At 58.0% G+C, this 19,358-nt stretch overlaps 1 protein-coding gene across 1 annotated transcript in view; it reads right to left on the bottom strand.

The window, feature by feature from the left end:
• The window catches only part of PSTPIP1 (proline-serine-threonine phosphatase interacting protein 1), a 41,632-nt gene that overhangs the window by 6,564 nt on the left and 15,710 nt on the right, over nucleotides 1-19,358 (bottom strand). Inside the window, exons 2-9 of the mRNA XM_024761777.1 lie at nucleotides 14,191-14,291; nucleotides 13,767-13,841; nucleotides 6,190-6,224; nucleotides 5,843-5,949; nucleotides 3,448-3,510; nucleotides 2,712-2,810; nucleotides 1,717-1,762; nucleotides 614-693 (exon numbers count right to left, since the gene is read on the bottom strand). Of these exons, the coding sequence (XP_024617545.1) occupies nucleotides 614-693; nucleotides 1,717-1,762; nucleotides 2,712-2,810; nucleotides 3,448-3,510; nucleotides 5,843-5,949; nucleotides 6,190-6,224; nucleotides 13,767-13,841; nucleotides 14,191-14,291 (606 nt within the window). The remainder of the gene's footprint in view (nucleotides 1-613; nucleotides 694-1,716; nucleotides 1,763-2,711; nucleotides 2,811-3,447; nucleotides 3,511-5,842; nucleotides 5,950-6,189; nucleotides 6,225-13,766; nucleotides 13,842-14,190; nucleotides 14,292-19,358) is intronic.

Raw genomic sequence — 19,358 nt, 5'->3', positions numbered from 1 at the left:
GGCGGGGGGGGGGGAGGGGGGGGGGGGGGGGGGGGCTGCTGCAGGGCTGGGCCAGGCCAGGCCCCACTCAGCTCAGCTGGGGCTGACCAGCCAGACCCCTTCCCCTGAAGCCAAGCCGAAAGGAAAGACTCTTCCTGGGCATCCCCACCCCCACCTCTGTGCCAGCTCCTGAGGCTTCTGGGGAGGGAAGTTGAACTGCCTGTGGGCTTCCTGCCCTGTCCTTCCTCCAGGCGTGGGGGAGGGTAACCCTGGGGAGTGTCTTAAGAGGAGCCCTGGACCCTGAATCCTGAGGCCTGTCTCCCAGGCCCTGCTCATCAGCAGAGCCCAGGGAAGCTATGGGTTTTGTCTGAGCCTCAGTTTCGGCTTCAGCCAAAAGGGGTGAAGGATGCCTGCCTGCAAAAGGGGACCCAGAGCACAAAGCCAGGCGGTGAGCTCCCCAGGGGCAGGGACTCAGCACAGGGCCTGTGGAGTGAGTGGATGAGTGAATGAATGAAGGAATGATGCCTTTCCCGCAGCACTGCCTCTTTTCCCCCCCGTGAAGCGGCGGGAGCGGGGACCGGCGTCCCTCCCATTTCATAGCTCGGGAGCAGCCTCCACACCAGGAGTGTCTCACCTCACAGGTGGCCCGGTGCTCCTGCTCCCACTCGCCCCGCACCTTCTCCAGCTGCTCGATGTTCTGCCTATACACGCGCTCTGGAAGCACAGGCAGTCCTTGGGGAGGCCAGCGGCCTAGACACCCCCCACAGGCCACCCCTTTGCTCCTGCAGTGCCCCTGCCCAGAGTGCCCTCCCCCTCCTTAGAGAGACCTGCCCTGGCTGCTGGTGCTACATCTGAACGTGCTCGTAAGGGCCACCCACTGTGGTACTGCCCTTAGGGTGACTCTCAGCTCCCCCTGTGGTCCAGCTGCCTGGGGCTGGAGCAGAGCCTCATACACCCAAAGTCAGAATCTGGGCCTCTCACCATCCCCAGGTCCCACCGTCTCACTTTCCAGATGGGAAACAGGCTCAGAGAGGGCAGCCCTGGAGGAGGGGTGAAGGGGAGCATTGGGAGCTATCGGGCTGGGAAGCCAGCAAGCTTGGACCATGACCTCTGTGCCCCCAGCCAAGGGAGGAGCTGGGTCCTGGGAAAGGCAGTGCTAGCAGGAGGGAGAGCCTTCCCAGGGAAAGGGAGCAACGGTAAGCTCTCTGTCCTAGGAGTTGTGTCAGCAGAGATGGGGTGTTGGGGTCTTCTGGCATCAGGAGAAGGATAGAGGAGACAGAAGCCCAGAGAAGGCTCTGATGGGTTTCAGTGTATGTAAGAGAGAGAGAGCTGTGTGCGATGAGTGGGCCTGTCTCCCTTGATTGTGGCTGTGAAAGTCCTGGGCCCTGGAGCCAGATGGCTTGCGTTCAAATACAGTTACTACCACTTATTGGCTGTGTGACCTTGGGCAAGTTAATTAACCTCTCTGTGCCACAGTTTCCTTGTCTGTTAAAAAAAAGGGGGATAGTAATAATGACCACCTTGCAGGATTGTTGTGAGTGTTAGTTAAAACATGCAAAGCACCAAGAACAGTCTTGGCAAATGTGAGAAAACGAATGGTTTCGTTTTACTTGCAGAAGTATGGAAATGAGAGTGATGAGCGTGACTGTGTCCCCAGGGTGAAGGAAGTGTGCTGTGGGGGAAGGGATGTCCAAGCCACCCTACCCCCTAAGCTGAGGAGGTGGGCTAGCCACGTACCTGCCTCCATGGCTGAGTCCTTGCACTGCTTGGCTTTGTTCTGGCTCTGAAGAGACAGAGGGAAAGCAGCATTGAAGCCCCACCCCCGGGAACCCCCCAGCCCAGCCCTTGGGCTCCAAGTTTCCCTGGGCAACCCTGAAGGGACTCTGTCACCCCCTCTCTGGCCACACAGGGGGACACTCAGGAGCCAACTGTGGGCAAGTTCTATCATTAACTCCAGCCTCACCCTACAAGGGCCCACAGCCTGGTTCCAGTAAAAAAGGAATAAAACAAAAACCTGCACTTCATGCAGGTTCATGTGAAAACTAGATGTTGAGACCTAGAGGGAGAAATGTAGACCAGGGGCCGGGCCCTGGGGCCCCACGCCCACTGCTGAACCCACTGGCTGAGGCTGGGGCTCTGTCCCTGACTTGCTGCCACCAACTCACCTGCAGGCCCCTGCCCTCTCTGGGCCTCAGCTTTCCTGTCTGTGCAATGCGCAAAATGTGTTCTTGAGCCCTGGCATCTCTGACACTCCCACCCTGGCCAAGAGGCCAGAGCAGTCAAGAGCTTGGGTTCTGGACGACCTGGGTTTGGGTCCTTTCTCTGTTTCTGCCTGGCCCTCAGACCTTGAACAAGTCACTTACCATCTCTGGGCCTGTTTCCTCTCTGTGACATGCGCCTACTGAGCCCTTCTCCAAAGGGTTGTGTGAGGGTTAGCATCTGCTCTCATTGCCCTGTGAGCTCTGGGCCTGGGCTGCAGTGGGCCTGCTCTGAGGAATGGGTCCTTGGGTGCAGCCTGGAGATGGCAAAGGGGATCAAGCTGACTGTCTATCTAGACCCTGAGATTCTAGGAAACCCATTTCACAGACAGAGGGATGAAGGTTCAGAGCGAGGTGAGCAGCCAGGATATCCCAGATGCAGACCTTGCCTTGGAGTGTCTGTGGCACCCCTTCCCTCCCTCCCCACCCTGCCCCAGCCCTGTGACACCACATGGCCTCAGGGGCTCCACGCACCTTCTCCACCTGCTTCTGCTGACCGTTGGTGCTAATGCGCTCGAAGGCCTGCTCGGCGTCGTCTGCATCTCGGCACTTCTGCTCATATGTCTTCTTGGACTGGGGGGTGTGTGTGGAGGGGCGTGACTTGGGGGCCCCAGTGAGGCTCCTGAGCCCAACCTCCCTTCTCCCTGTTGGGGGCTGCGGGTGGGTTGGGGGCCTCCTCACCAGGGACAAGGATTTGGGGATCCAGAATGGAGATGGAGAAGGGAGTCTTGTTCCCAGGCCCCTTCCCAGTGGGGACAATGTAGCCCTGCCCACAGCCCCGGCCTCTTCACAGGTGTGGTCACATCAAACCGCCAGCAGGGCCCTTAAAATGCCATGCATCATCACGATGCCAGCCTCTGCACACGTGGTGGAGCTATTTTTCTCCTTACTCAGTGAACTAGGAGACACAGCTCAGGGGTCCCTTCTCCCTCCGCCCCTGGAGTCCCCAGCTGACAGCCTGGATGACCCTGTAGACCGCTGTCCGGGACTGACTGCTTGCCCATCAGTCAGGAGCCCCTCAAGGTCAGGCCGTGGGCCAATCTGCATGGCACCCTGGGAGCAAGTGCAACACCAAGAACCCGACAGGCCACTGTGCCTGTTGCTGGATGGAGGCCTGAGGCAAGCCCTGTCCCAGGTGCCCAGTCCAGGGCTCCTGGGATCCACACCCTGACCCCTGCCACCCCTCCAGGCCTAAGACCCTTGCACTCACCTCCATGGCCTTCTTGTGGAGCAACAGCTTGCTCTTCTGGACACGGTCCATGATGGCCTCATACTGCGGGGGACATGAGGCTCTGAGCTTGGGGCCGTGGCCTCAGGACACTCCCTTAGGCCCAGAGGACGGTGTGTCCTTGGGATGAGGCCCAGCATTTCTTCCTGGCTCTGAAGGGGGTGGTGACAAGATGCCCTCCCTCTCCCGCAGCCTGCTGTTTCACAACTACTGCTCAGAACAGAAAGCTAGAGGAGCCCGGGGCATGGACACACATGGTGTGTCCTCTCCCTGCAGACCCCAGCCAGGACTTGGTCTCTAGCCCGGGAATACCCAACCTACCTACGTGCACATGTGCACACACACACATGCTGTCCTTCACTCACAAGCCTCTGTACCCACTCAAAGCCATCATACCCCGTGTACACACGCTGGCACACACACGCACACAGAGTTACACACACACACACACACAAGTAAACGTTAACAGGCCCCCACACTCCCCCTTGCATATACACAAGGCCTTCACAGAGCAACCTCAGACACCGCTCACAAGTACACATACGTACACTCTCCCATGTCCGCCACACACAGCCATGGGCCCTGTGTACACACCCCAGACTTGGTCATGGTCACCCGCTGGTGCACACGGGGCCCCCGCACCTCCACCTCGCCTCCCAGGCTCCTTGTACAGACGGAGAGGATGGAACTCGGCCTGGACAGAGATTGGCTCTAAGGATAATGGGAAATGAAACACCTCTCGTGTTGGGGCTGGAGCCGGTTCGTGCCTGGGGTCTCAGTGGGGCCGGTGCCAGCGGGGAGACCTTGAGAAGCCACCTGGTCACACACACACACACACTGAAACACATGCCCATGTTCACAGGTATGCAGAGGTGTCCTCTCGTTCTCCTGGGTGCACACCCACGTCCATACATGCACACATGTGCACACACACCCAGGCAGCCCTCCCCGCACACTACACCACGGCTGTCCTTCGCTTGTGGGAGCCCTGATCACACCCTGGAACTGTCCCTCTGTCCAGAACAGCTTTTTCAGACATCACAGCCCCACTGGCCACAGGAAAGCTCAAAACGGCCATCCTGGGGCCTCGCTGTCACAGTAGATGCTCTGCAAGCAAGTCCCAGCTCAGAGGGGTCGCCTGCTGCAGCTCCTTAAGGCTGGGCCAACTTCTGGGACCGGCTTGGAGGACCCATCGTCTGCTTAGGAACCCAAATTTAGAATCGTGAAAGCCTGAGGCCCCAGCTGGCCAGATGGGCAGACCGGGAGTACAGCCACACTAAATTTCTGTGGCCAGAGCTACTAATCGGAGTCAGCACCCTGCCTGTGAAGACTGCAAGGGGCCTAGTTCTGGGCTGGGTCCCCCAAAGCTTGGCAGGTGGATGTAAGTGTCCCATCCCACAAGAGGGAAACAGACACAGAGAGGGTAAGTGGCTTGGCCGGGACACCCAGTCCCAGCCTGGCCCCAGCCATGAACTGTTGCCTTCTGTCCCTTCACAGCTCAGTTGTGTGGAATTTTCCATTTTCAGTTCTTTGGACAGTTTACAATAATGCTTCCTCTCCAAGCAAGAAGTGCTCCTGTGCCCTGGCCTCTCCCACCCTGTCCAAGGCGCCACGCTCATCACTAAGGCCCTGAGAGGCTGATCATGTGTCCGTACCTGCCTTCCTAGAGGGCCACGTGCTCAGCCAGTCAGAGAGTCTCAGGCTTGGGAGGGGGCCCTGGGACACAGGGGTCACCAAGCCCACCTCCCATCCAACCTCTGCAGCTTCCCTGACAAGTAACCTCCAGCCTCTGTTTGTATACCTCCCATGATGGGAACCTCACTTCCTCTCCATGCAATCCCTCCATCTAGGGACAGCCACACCCTACAGATGGGTGAACAGTACCTTTGGATGCTGAGGTAGGCTCGGCAGCCCCCACTCCCCACAAGCTCTGTCTGTTCCCCTCAGCCTCAGGCAGCCCTGCAGAGTGGCTGCAGTGACTGACTCCCAAGTCTTCCTTTCTCCCAGGTAAACAGCCCTGATCCTTGGGCTCAGGACCAGTTTCTGGTGACTCCCCAACTTAGGTTGCCTCCTTTGGATACCCCCAAGCTGTCATGGACCCTCTATAGCCTGTTGTAGTAGGATGATCAAAAAGACCAAGGTCTTTCCCTCTTCCTAGCCTGAGACAGTGCAGGGGGAAGACCCCCAGTGGGGCTTTCAGGCCTGAGAGCTGGGTCCTGGTCCCAGTACCAGGCGTCTGTCCACAGCCCCCTCTCCTCCTTCAAATCGCCATCACCCGCAAGCCTGGGGTGCTGCCCATCGGGAGAGCCCGTCCCCTACTGCCTCCACAGCGACAACAGCCACCGCCAACTCGAGGCCCATCCCCGCGCCCCCTTACCTTCCTCCTCTGCTCCTTCTGCCTCTCACGAAACTCCTCCAGGCTCCGCAACTCCTCACGCAGGGCCAGGGCCAGCTGGATGTGGGCGCTGCCCACGTTCTCCATTTCTGGGGGTGGAGTAAGGACAGTGGTCCCCGGTGTCAGACCTGGTGGGCCCCAGCCACTCACATATTTGCCCCTGCCTGGGCCAGCCCACCCCAACCCCACAGCTCATCTCTGTCACCCCCAAGTCCTCCACCAGCCTCAACTGCCAGCCAGCATCCATCCATCCCCAACGGTGGGGGATCTGGTGTTTCCAGAAGGTCCTGTCACCCTGCAGCCTGGAGTGGGGAGCAGGTGGGACTTACGCTGCTTCAGAGAGTCAAAGGAGGCCCTCAGGGAGCTGCAAAACAGAAAGACCAGGGTCAGCAGGAGGACAGTGCAGGGGAACCTGAAGTCCTGGCTGGGCCCGGGGACTTTTATTTTGGTGGGAGGGCCCTGGCTTACTCACACACACTGACCTAGATCCCAGGGACCCTCTAGCCAGACTGTGACCATCCGCTCAGAAATCAAACCTCCCACTGTGACAGAATGCTCTTGGCTTCTGCACATCTTCAGGGCCCTGCCTCGAAGCAGGAGAGGGTGGGGTTAAGACCTGGCAGGTGACCTGAGGACATTTTGGAGGGGGCTGTGGGGGAAGAGGGGAACAAGCAGGGCAGAGGTGATGGAGGGGAGAGATGTAGGGGCCTTCGGACAGGATGAATAGGAGGTACAGGTGAGGACAGTGAGAAACTGAGGGGCTCCCAGGTCCCTGGCTAGGTGGCTGGGTGGATGGTGGTGACACCTCTGAGAGGGGCCAAGGAGGGAAAATGGGGAGTTATTTTAGGGTGCACTAAGCTTGGGGTGCCTGAGAAAACCCAGTAGGAGGAGTTAGGAGGCACCAGGTGTCCAGTCTGAAGCAGACATGCAGACACTGCCCACTCCAGAGAGGGCACCAAGGAGAAAGGAAAGGGAAGGGGCTGGCTGGGCATAGGAGGTGTGAGGGGGTTATGCCCAAGGGTAGGGTTGCCAGATGGAGCAAATAAAAATACAGGCCACCCAGTTAAGTTCAAATTTCAGATAAACAACAAATAGTTTTTGAATGTCAACATGCCCCATGTAATATTTGGAACACACTTAAATTTTAAAAATATTTGTTGTCTATCTGAAATTTAACGGGGCATTCTATATTTTATCTGGCAGTCCTGCCAGGGGGCTGTTTCCCAGAGCTACCAACGGAGTTGAGATCTGAGCAAAGATGTCGGAGCCCACTCAGGGCCCAGTCTTGTCTGCTGCTTAGAGCAGGACTGACGGTAAAGTGCCTCGCCCCAGCCCATCAGCTCTCAGGGGCAGGGGCCTCTCAGAGGAGTGAGCTCCCCCTCCTGGCAGAGGAGGGAGGTGACTTGGAATCCCAGGCCAGGAACCTGGGTAGGGGCTTCCTGCTCTGGACTCCCAGGTGCGTTAGAAGCAGACCCTGGAGCCAGACGGCCTGAGTTCAATCCAGGCTCTGCCACTGACTCTTTGTATGACCTTGGGCAAGTTACGTAGCCTCTCTGTGCCTCACTTTCCCTTTCTGTAAAATGGGGATAATAGCACAAACAGAATGGTTATGAGGATTAAATGAATGTATATGCATAAAGCACCTCTGAGCTGGTGCAAAGAAGATGCTTTACAAGGGTTGCTGTTGTGCCACCCTCCCCTGAGCCCACTACTGCACACCCTGACCTGGGGGTCCCCCAGGCCTCTTAACCTGACCTGAGCTGTAGCTCCAAAGTGCCCCACCTAAGGGCTTACTGCATGCCCCCTCTTATCAGAAACCCCCACTGGATTTGCCTTCAGGTAGGGGGTCCCCTTGAGGCAGCCCCATAGATTGGGCACCTTTCACCCCCACTCCCTGCAGCCCTGTGGGTACCAAGACTCCAAGTGCACAGAGACGGTGTGTGGAGGTTGCAGATTGGCCCTGAAGTGAGGCTTGTCTATCTCAACGGTAAAATTCTCTGCCTGTGTTTATGGCCCCTTAACTCCCCCCTCACCAGGACGCCTGAGGAGCCACAGTCAGTGGAGGCCGATAGGGGAACTGAGGCCCGAGTGTGGCCAGGCTTGCTGGGGTCACTCACACACAGGCAGCGGCGAGGATCCAGCCTCTCTGCGGAGCAGCGCTCCCGCCCACTGGTGGCCATATGGCCACATGACACCCAGTGAGACAGCCCTGCCCGCCCGCCTGCATTTCCCCTCAATCCTTGCAAGGCAGGCTTCACAGGGGGGGCTCCCTCCTCCCATGGGGACAGTTAGGGAAACTGAGGCCATGGAGGAGCAGCAGACCAGCAGCAGCAGCATCACCTGGGAGTTTGTTAGAAACGCAGATTTCAGGCTCCACCCCAGTCCTCCTGAAGCGGAAGCTTGGAAGAGGGGCCCAGCACACTGTGTTTTAACAAATCTCCAGGTGCTGCTGATGTACGTTCAAATGCTGGCCTAAATTATGTAATCCTCACACCTCTGCCAGGCAGGGAGGGTACCATCATTATCCGCATTTTACGGATGAGAAAAACAAGGGTCAGAGAGGTAAAGAAACTGACCATGGCCACACAAGTGGAGAGAGCTGGAGCCTTCTGCTTCTTACCAGAGGAAGGAAGGGGTGATTGCCATGGTGACCCCACCTGCCCTGGCGGGGGGTGGAGAGGTCAGGACTCTTTGACAGAACTGACACCTTGCCAGCAGTTACACCTCCTTCTCACACACTCATCTCCTGCCTCAGTCTCCCCGTCCATGGTTAGAGCCTCTCTAGGTCCAGTATGGCCACTTCTCCATGCCCCGTCACGACCCACAGCATGACCACACCCTGCCCAGACCCCTCCCACAGGCTGGGGCTTGCACACCCACTGCTCGGTCCTCACCTCCTTTTAGACTTCACGTCTCACAGACACCTCAAACTCAGAGTGTCCGAAACTGGACTCATCGCCCTACAAACCTGCTCCTCCTGCAGGGCTCCCTTCTCAGCAAAGGCACCACTGTCTACCAGGTTATGCACACCAGAAACTTACGAGCCGCCCTTGACTCCACCCTCCTCCCCCCCTGTTACCTTCTTTTTCACTTCCCAAATCTTCTATGTGTCCACCTCTCACTGCCACCACCCCGAGCCCCTGCCCCATCACCTCCAACCCTCCAGCTTCACTTCTCACCTGTTATCCCTGTTCTTTGGCCACCTACCAGTTCCTTCTATATGCCATGTTCCTTCTTGCGCAGGGCCTTTGCACATGCTAATGCCCTATGTGCAGCATCTTTGCCTGGCTTCCTCTTCTGTCCCTTCGGAGCACTTGTTCCTATTGTCATCTTGGGTTGATACCTTGAGTGTCTGTCACAGCACTGAACTGTGAGGCCACTGAACAGCGGCAATGCCTGGTTCTCCTCCCCATTGTCCCTAGGGTTACAGCCCAGAGCGATAACTTCCAAGGCCTTTCTCAACTCCAAACCACTCAGGGAAACCATGACCCAGATTTCCCAGAGCTCTCCTCTACCGTGTCTCCATCACATGTCAAGGATGGGGACCCCTGGCAAGCCTCTGACCTCTGTTATCAGTCACCAGTGTCCTCGTGTGTAACTCATCCCATTGCCCCTTTCAACCCTGCTCTCAGGACACTCAGCCTGGAATTCTGTTCCAAACAGTCTGAATTTCCAGTGTAAATGTCTCCTTCTGTACTTCTGTACCACCATGGGACACGCATCATCTCGTGGTCCCTGCTTTGCCATCCCACCCCCTGCGCACCAGCCAGCCAGGAGGCCCCTGCCTCCCAGCTCACAGGAGATGGGCCTCTTGCTCCCCTTGCTGGAGGCTGGGCCTGAGTGAGCTGACCCCAGAGGAGCCCTGATGGGAACAGGGCCCGCCTCTCTCCCTCCAATATCCTCAGTGATACCTTCATGCTCTGAGCTCAGAGGAAGAGAGATCATGAAAAAAATCCCTCTCTTTTGACAGGAAAACATAGCGTTTTAGGCTGTGACAAGTGGGGGTGAAGCAGGGACGAGAGGGTGTGAGGACTCAGGTGGGGGCCGTCCTTGCTCGCGGCTACTGCGAAGGGGCTCGCAGGAAGCTGCCCCCAGCCCTGCCTCAATTCCCCTTTATTTCCTGAACTCCTGCCCCATGCAGCTTCTGCAGCTTGTGACACTCGGCACCCTACGTGGCGCAGGATGAACAAGAGGTGGGGGGAGGTGACAGCTTTCTGGGGGAGGTGGTATTTCAGCTAGACCTCGCAGGGGAGAAATGAGGGCAACAGCCAGAGCAAAGGCCCCAAGGTTGGAAGGAGAGTCAAGGTGAACTTTCTGTAAGGGCTGGATGTGTGGTTTAGATGTTATGGGTAAGCCCCCTGCACCCATCTAGTGCTTCTTTAAGATGCATTTGAAAGGGCTGGTGGGGATCCCTCGAGTTGGGGACCAGGTCTTATTTGTGTGTCCTGCATTGCCACTGCCCAGCAGATGCTTGCTGAGTCAATGTGTGAAGGAGGAGAATGCTAAAAATCACTTGAAGGTGGGAGTAACCTTGTTTTAATATATGTGGCTGAGTCTCCGGCCTTCTGACCAGTCTGAGGTCAGGGGATGACACAGAAATGCTCTATTTCAGGCAGCAGGGGTGGGGAGGCTGGCCTGCTTCACCCTCTCAGCTCTCGCTGGGCTATTTCTGGGGTCACTTCACCCCTTGGCTTTTGTCCTCCTCGTTCACCGCATCCAGCCTATGCACCCCCAGCCCTCCGCCCACCTTCCCAGGGGCTGAGAATAAGCATCGCACGGGACACAGGGGCCTTGGCCATGGGGAGGCAGAGGGCTCCCCCTGACCAGGAGACAGGCCCTGCAGGATGAGCTACCAGTCCCCACATGGAGTGGCCAGGCCAGCTTTGCCAGGTGCCAACCCCATAAGTCTCCACGGCGACAAGGAAGCGACCCATGTTGTCATGGTTGCCACTCACCCTACCCAGAAAGAGCCCTCCCTCCACGTTGGTGTGGGATGGGGCAACCTGGTCTAAGCCAAGACCCTGACAGGCAGGCAAGGCCAGAGTGTCTGGGAGAGCTTCCTGGAGGAGGTGGGGCATGAGAGGGCCCTTGGAGTGATGTTCTGATGCAAAGGACTGGGGACGAGAGTGAAGTTACCCTCAATGTGCTAGACCCCGGCTTCAGAACAGTGAGGCCCTTTATTTTAAAAATTCTGAATCCCTCCCAACTCAGCCTAGGGCACGGCACATAGTAGGTGCTCCAAACATGCTTGGCTGGATGATGGATGCTTGGCCCACGGTTAAAGAAAGGAATGACTTAATGGTGTCACCAACCCTAGTACATGCCTTGTGGATCAACAGCAATAATTGTGAAGTACCTACTGTGCATAGTCTGGGAGCTGCAAGGGGCACAGCCCTACGGGAAGCAGCAGGTGAGCCGGGATGGTCTGCCTCCTGCCTCCTGACTCTCTGGTTCTGAACGTGCCCTGAGCTTTGCAACCTCCAGCCTTTGTCCGTGCCGGTCCTCTGTCAGGAAAGTGCCTTCCCTTCCTCTCCACCTCTCCCAGGAGGTGCCCTCTGCTCTGCCCTGCTCCTCTGGCCACCCCAGCTCGATGGGGAACTCGGGGCAATGCTGGTATGCATGCACTGCTCCCAGCCTGCTCTGGAACCCGTGTGGCTGTGCAGCGGTGCCCCTGTGGGTTTTGTTCCTGCCTCTCCTTCCACTGGTTAGGCTGAGCCTTAGGGCCTGGCCCTCCCAGCCCAGGCACCAGCTCCTCCTTGGTAGGCAGCAAGGTGGACCCTGACTCTCCTCCCTTCCCTGGCCTGGGGCCCCACCCTGGTGCTCCCACCTTGGATGGAAGCTGTGTCTCTAAGGATAGGGCCAGGGCCAGGGAGGGGCTGGGCCTCAGAGGAAATGGTCTGGGCTGGCCAGGCAGGCTCCTTAGCGTTAAACTAAACCGGGTGACCCCAATTTATCTTACTTATAGAGGGGCCCATGAGATCGTAAAGACCCCTGCTGTTTATTGAGCATTGCTGTGGCTTGGCGCTCTCTGCTTGACATTGTGACTGTCCAGAGCAACTCTTGGGAGTGATTGTCCCCTTTCACAGCTGAGGACCCAGGGCTCAGAGAGGGGGAGTGACCATCCCAGGGTCACACAGCATATAGGGTAGGGCAGACCTTGACCCACTCGGCCTCCTATAACCACGCAGGGAATCAGTGCTGCCCACAGCCTCGCCCTGGCCACTTCTGTGCACCTCTCCACCCTTCCCACTGCTCACCTGGCTCCATTCCCACTTTATTCTCTTCATTGGTGGCTTCTCCTTCCCTATTTTAAGTCCCCTGTGACTCACAGCCCCCTGAGTGTGCTTCACGCAGTCCATCTCCAGCCTGACCTCCCACCGTGACCCTGCCTGGAGCACTTCCCCCAGGAGGTCTCCTCTCTTGTTGGGAAAGTTCTCCTTTTCCAGCAGGCCTGGGAGGGCAGGAGGTGGGCAGGGACTCCCCCTGGGTCACGCTCCCTTGATTCCACCCCCTGCCTGGAAGACAAAGAAGGTCCCCACAGACTTCCATTCGTTCCTCACCATGTCCTGAGCCCTCCTCTGCACTGGTATTCAACCTCGGCCCTGCCATCTTTATCTGCTCGACAGCCCACCGGAGTGGACAGATGAGAACCCAATTCAGAGAGGTTAAGTGACTTGCTCCCAGTCACACAGCTCACAAAGGTCAAGTGGGGACTGGGGCTCCTGCGTTCGTACTCCTGAAGCTGCCGTTCACACTCTGTGGTCCAGCACAGGACCCTTGGGCCTTGAGCATTCAACTCCCCTGGCTCACACCACTCTTCAACCTTCCTCTAGCCCTCCCTAAGTTTTCCCCGACTCCAGGTTGGAAGCAGGGACCAGCCAGGGTTGCCTATGTCTTTAGGAGACTTAAAGCGTGTTGTTTATTCAGACACTCAAACAAGGGGACCCGGTTCTGGGCTTTGCAGCTGACGGGGTCCAGGGCCACTTTCCTTGGGCAGAGTCAGACGCTCACAGGCCTGACCCCTGTGGGAGCAGGGGCAGGGGGCAGGGGTTGCTATGGCAGCCGTAGGCTGAGTGAGGTCTTGCGGCTCTGGGGTAGGAGGAGAAGGACTCATCAGAGCCCTACCAGGACTTGGAGTCCAGGGTCCTGTCTGCCCCTCAGCCTGGCTCGGTCCTCATGCAGTAGGGAGAGTCCACACGTCCCGAGGCAGCCCCTCCACTCCACTGTTAGAAAGTTCTCCTTAGCTGCCCTCAAATCATCATTCTGTCTCCATCTGCGTCCCCGCCTGACAGTCCGCACACAGAGGCCCAGGCCCCAGGGCCAGAGAGGCCCAGCGGCTTCACAGCAGCAAGTGCCCTTACTACCTTCCCTCCCAGCCAGGCCTGAGCCAGCCCTGGACTCACATATTCCTCTGAGGAAGGTTGTACTGTCATCTGCTCACCGATGAGGAAATGGAGGCACAGAGTGTCAGTGACCCCCCCCCCCACCAAGGTCCCAGGGCTAACGGGTGAGGAACTGGCACCCCCACCTGTGGCCACACAGTCCCTCCTGGAAGCCTGAGCCGATGCTGCGGGGTCTCGGGCAGCCAGTGGGGTCCTGTCACCTCCCCTCAGGGCTCTCAGGACTTAGATGGAGGCCGCCCAGAGGGTGCGGGCTGTGTGCAGGCACCTGAGGACAGATGACCTCACCCCCTGCCCAGGGCCTCCTTGGTGCTCAGACTGCTGGCTTTCTTCCCACACACAGAACCTGACCTCACTCAGAATGCCTGACTCCCAAGAGAGATGCCCTCCAGGCACCCTGCCCTGGGAGCCATCCAGACCCTCCCCGGCCCTCCCCAGTCCACCCCACACGGGGAGGCCCTAAACCCTGTGGAAAGTGCCTGGCGAAGCAGGAGGGGCCCTCTTACTTGATCTCTGTCTGGCCGCCTGCCTTCCGGGCGATCTGCACCAGGTCCTTCCCATACCGTTCCTCTGCCTGGGCCCTGCAATGACAACCCATGGGCGCTGCGTCTCCTCCACTTCCGCCGCCCGCGGCTCAGAGTCCGCCGGTGGTGGCAGGAGGACCTGACGGTCCACCCGCTCAGCCTCTGGGGGTCAGCTGGCCGGCGGGCTCCTCCTTGAGAAGGATAAGCCTCCAGCCCTTCGTCTAAATAAGTGTTGGCTAAATTCAAGGACATCTGGAGGAACATTAGATTATTTGCCCACTTGGGGGAGGCCCAGGCCGGGACAAACAGGAGAGTCGCGCTCCTGACTTCTTACAGAGGGGCGTGGGGTGGGGCGCAGCCAGGATGGGGGCTCGGCCACTTCCCAGGGGCTGGGGGAGGGGCTCACCTCTGCCTCAGCAGCTCCTCCACGTCCTTGCAGGTCCTCCTGCCGTCCAGCAGCCGCTGCAGCAGCACCTCGTAGCCCGTGTGGGCCGTGAAGTCCCTGCACTGGAGCACAGGACAGAGGGACGTGTGAGGGCCGCAGCCGGGCTGCGTGGGTCGGGGGAATGCAGACTGCAGCCTGGCAAGGACCCTGCTGACCTCCTCCAGCCTGGCCTCCCCGTCTGCCCTATCCAAGAACGAGCTCTTGGGACTCAGGACCTGGCTTTGAGACAGGCTGGGACCTGGGCCCCTTTGCTGCAGTGCTGCAGTGCTGGCACCTGGACACACCTCTCCTCAAGCTACAAAATACAAAGAAATTATGTGGGACTAAAAATAATGGCGTGCATGTGCATTTGAGGCAAATTCTGGACCAAAAGATACAAAAGACCAAGAAAACCTCAACTGCCACTTCTGAAGAGCCGGGGGAGCAAAAGCTCCTTGCACACAATACCAGCTAAGGGGTGGGCAAACCACCTAAGCTACCCCTCCAGCCCGACCCCTGGACACACCCCTACCCTCACCCCGTATAAAGAACAAGTTCTCCCCCCTTGAGCGAGCGGGCAAACAAGGGAACGTGTTGTTTGTTCTCGCTCCCCGGTGCTGCGGCAGGGGCCCCAATAAAACCTTGCCTGAATTTCTTGTCTGGCCTCTGATCAATTTCTATTTATTAAGGAAGTCAAGAACGCTGGTTGGTAACAGCTTCACACAGGCACACAGTAGGTCCCCCATCTGTGGAGGTACCAGGTGTAGGTGAGCCCCTTGTGGATCAGAGCTCACAGTCAGGACACAGCAACTCTAATCTAAGACAGCCATGGGAAGGGTCCCAACCAAGGCTCCGTGATGACAGCCTTTATGGGGTGCCCCACACTGCTCACTCCTGTCACCTTCTCAATTACCCTCTTATCTCAGGGGTCCAAGTGAGAAAACTGAGGCACAGATGGGTGAAGTGTACCCAGGGTGACACAGATTGAAAGCAGCAGGTGTGGCATTGAACCCAGGCTGTCTTATTCGGGTCCGTGCCCTTCACCCCCCTGCACTCTACAGCCTCTGCAGAGACAAGAGCAACTTCTGTTCCCTGATCATCCACTGTGTACCGGATGCCATGCCGGGCTCCTGCACCCATCTGCTGAGGTGGGCCTTGAGGGTCAGGGCTAGGGCACATCCTAGCACACACTTAGGACACACCTAGTAGCCCAGGACACCCAGCACTCCCTAGGTCCGCCTCTTAGCCGGGATGGTGGGGAGAGGGCCATCTTGGAGAATTCACAGGACACAGCTGCCTCTCTGCCAGCCGTCCTGCTGTTGATCTGACTCTCACCCCTGGAGTGGGTTCTGAGCTGCTGGTGTAGGAAGCTGGGGGCGGGAGGCAGTACTTGAGGAGAGGGTGTTTTTCTTCAAGGTCTAAGGAGAATCAGACGTGGTAGAGAAGGGCAGAGATGCCACAGATTGCTCCAGATGGCCCCGTGCCAGGCCCAGCCCACCTTCAGCAAACTCAGAATAATGGAATCTGCAGGCCTGTAGGATGGTTAGGATCCCAAGCTCACACCCTCCTCCTTAAGCAGCACTAGAAATTCCTGAGACCCAGGTTCAGCTGCCCACTGGGTGACAAGCAGCGGGCCTGGGCCTTGGCTGACTACTCAGAACCCCAGCAGGAGGGAGTCAACCCCCCAACTCCTGCAGGCCTGTCCACCACAATGTCCAGGCTAGTGTGCACCAGGCTTCCATGGGCCACTTGCCTACTAACCAGGCAGCAGACCACGGCTTCCTGCCCCTCAGCCTCTGTCCTCCCTCCGGACCCCCAGGACTAAAGCCTGTGGCAGCCAGCGAGGAAAATGGATCTGCCCTCCCGCCTAAGGGGGTCACTCTGAGCTGGACACCAGTATTCAGGGCCAAATTCCATAGACCACCAGAACTGGGAAGCATCTTGTCCAGTGCCCCTCAGTCCTTGGGGAAACTGAGGCCCAGAGAAGGGAAGGACCTGCCTGAGGTCCTACTGGCGGAGGCAGGACAAGGATTTGGACTTGCAGGGCACCTGCTGTTACTCCCCGATGCCTCTGGGAGGGGGGCCTGAGCAGGGAGACGCTGACCAAGCCCAGCCCTGCAGCGGACACTCTGCTCTTCCCTCCCAGCCCCATGCCCAGTTCCCACTCCCCAGGGAAACCCCACTGTCCTTCCTGAGACCCCCAGAGTGGAAAGAGAAGCAAAAGCAAACCTACATTGGCCATTCTGGAGGAGGTAGCAGGCAGAGGGGTCCTGCAGACTGGGTCCTCAGGAGCTCAAGTCCCCAAAGCACTCCAGGCTTGAGAGTCTGGTCCAGCCCCTGCTCAGAGCGCGCTGGTGCCGGCAGGGGCTTTGGCCAAGTGAGCCACCGTCACAAGTGACTAGATTGTTCCAAGGAAGTGCCTGAGTCCCTGGGGCCTGCTCCCTGCCAGCCTGTACCCCTCCTCCACCCCACCACTGCCTCTCCCTCCAGGGCTTCTGACTCATGGTTCAGAGCTGGGCACAGCTGGGCTCAGGAAGCTGCTGAGCAAATGAACTAACCAATCATTCAATCAGTTAATCAATCAGTCCTGCAGGCTTACTGTCTGAGGCCCAGCACCAGAGTCACCTCCTTCAGGGGGCCCATCCTGGCCTTTCCTCCCTGCACCTACCCAGCTCTATCCTCTAGGCATCCAGGGCTCCCTTTCAGGGCCCTTGCTGACAGGCTCAGGCTGCCATTTCCACAGTGCAGAAGCTACTAGAAGGCAGGGCCTCCCATCTCCTTCTGTCTACCTGCAGCCTCTGTCACCTGAGACCTGCCTGTGGCCTTGCTCTCTGTGAAATTGCTATTTATTGAGTCCACTTACCACACACCATACCAAGAATATCACAGCTGTTTTCTTATTGAAAACACCACACACCCAGGGAGGTAAGGACGGTGATAAGGAGGAAAAGAGGGGAAGTGACTGCCCAAGTCCCTCAGCTGGTAAAGATCAGAATCTGGGATGTGAACCCAGGTCAGCTTGTCCCCAAACTCACATACCGACATCAGTCATTCAGTAGACAGTCCAGCAGCTCTTTTACATTTTGAAACATCAAAAAATGATTAAAGGGGCTTCCCTGGTGGCCCAGTGGTTGAGAGTCCGCCTGCCGATGCAGGGGACACGGGTTCGTGCCCTGGTACGGGAAGATCCCACATGCCACGGAGCAGCTGGGCCCGTGAGCCATGGCCGCTGAGCCTGCGCGTCCGGAGCCTGTGCTCCGCGACGGGAGGGGCCACAACAGTGAGAGGCCCGCGTACCACAAAAAAAAAAAAAAACTTTTGAAAATGATTTCCCAAATTCTCTCTGCTTCAAACCAAAGCTGTGTTTCGGTCTGTCATTCAGTTACCATGGATTCACAGAGGCCAGCTCTGTGCCAGGCTGGGTCAGAGGAATGCTGCCCTGGAGAAGGGCCGTGCCGGCTCTGCAGATAAGCTGCTGAGAGCCGGCAAGCAGCCAGAGGCCCCGCCCTCACCATGTGGCACTAGGGCGATTCACCCCAGGGGAGGGTGCCAGGTGACAGGCAGGTGCGGTCCCCTCTTTTGGGAGACCTCCCTCAAGCCAGATGTGGGACCCCAGGCCTTGCCACCCTCACTGTGTGGCCATTCTGGACCTCCTTTTCCCCATAGAGGGGTCAGATCGGGGCTGCAGGAGGAGGTGCTCAGGACAGCTCTGGCAGGAGGAAGCATGGTCCTACCTCAGCCTGAAGGCAGCATGTGGGAAGCCTGGGTGCCGGGTTGTGCTCAGGGACAGCCCACCTGCTCCCTTCTCTGGGTGGCTCTGGCTGTGAGCCACTGTCCAGGCCCACCAGCTGACCCCGGCCCTGCCATGCCCCCACTGGGTGGGTAGAGAGCTAGCCTTTGTACACACTGCCACTTCCTCCTTTTTATACCCGTACAATTCTTGGTGGCTGCATGGGCTAGGCCACAGAGACCAGGGTGCCAAGCAAGCCACTTCCCTTCTCGGGACCTGGTTTCCTCATGGAGGAAGTGAGGGCAGAGGCCAACCTCTCCTAGCCCTGACAGCCCACCCTCTAGGGCACAGCCCTATCAGGGCAGATTGGCCGCCCAGTCAGGGAGGGGGCCCGGGCCTGGCCTGAGAGATTGGACAGAGTTCAGCAGACCAGATACAGGTTCACACCCCACCCTGTGGTCCTGGTCATTCTCAGCCTCTACTTCCCTCCCTGTAAAGAGAAGCCTAATTGTTCCCACCACCTAGGTTTGATCTGAGAAGCCAGTGAAATAATGTACACAGGTGAGAATAGTAAAAGCAAGGTCCGAGGTTGCCCTGAGCCAGGATTACCCCCATCTTACAGATGAGAAAAATGGAACCCAGAAAGGTTACCTAATCTGCTCAGGGGCCCTGAAGGGCACAGCAGGGATTTGAACCCAGCTCCCCCAGACCAGATCTTGGTTCATTCCCTCACCTCTCTGCAAAGCCCCAGGCTCAGGGGCTGTTCAGCAAGTGGTAGCTCCCCATATGCCCTACCCTGTCCCTGCCTGCCTCTCACCACGCCTCCCCGCCCCCCCACCAGATAGAACCCAGATGTGCCAGGCTGGAAAAAACAAGTTATCTCCCTACCACACACCCTCCCCCACCAGAGGGTCCATTTAAAAGGCTGCAGAAGCCTTTTCAAATGTTCCCTTATGTGGAATTCCAGAATATAAAGTCCCTCAGAGGACAGCTAAACCTCTAACCTTAGAGGGAGAGGCCTGGGTTTTGGTACCAGGTCTGATCTGCCAGGAAGAAGCTGGGTAGTCTTAGTAAAGTCCCTTGCCTTCTCTGGGGCCTCCTGACTGTGAAACAGGTTTAGGGACAGGAAGTGACCTTTAATTGCCCTTCCAGTAGGGAGGCTGCTGTCTGTCTGCTGGCTTTTGGAAGCCATGGCAACCATGGCTGCATCTTACCTAGAGAAGTCTGAAGTCCGGGGTGGGCTGGAGCTGCCTGAGGGGAGTGAGGCCTGGGGAGGGAGCAGTTGGGAACTGGCACCATGTGTTTCCTGGGAACCAAGTGGAGGCCGGGAAGGTGGCTGGGAAGAGCTGCCGGTAGTAAGCGAGGGAAGAGTCCCCGAAAGAAGCTGCCTGGAATGGACGGTGGGGAGCAGCTGGGAGGG

The sequence above is a fragment of the Neophocaena asiaeorientalis genome, unplaced genomic scaffold (assembly GCF_003031525.2).
Source record: "Neophocaena asiaeorientalis asiaeorientalis breed wild unplaced genomic scaffold, Neophocaena_asiaeorientalis_V1.1 scaffold54, whole genome shotgun sequence".
NCBI classification, from domain to species: Eukaryota; Metazoa; Chordata; class Mammalia; order Artiodactyla; family Phocoenidae; genus Neophocaena; species Neophocaena asiaeorientalis.
The sequence above is the reverse complement of the archived record's forward strand: the minus strand, read 5'-3'. Positions and strand labels throughout refer to the sequence as shown.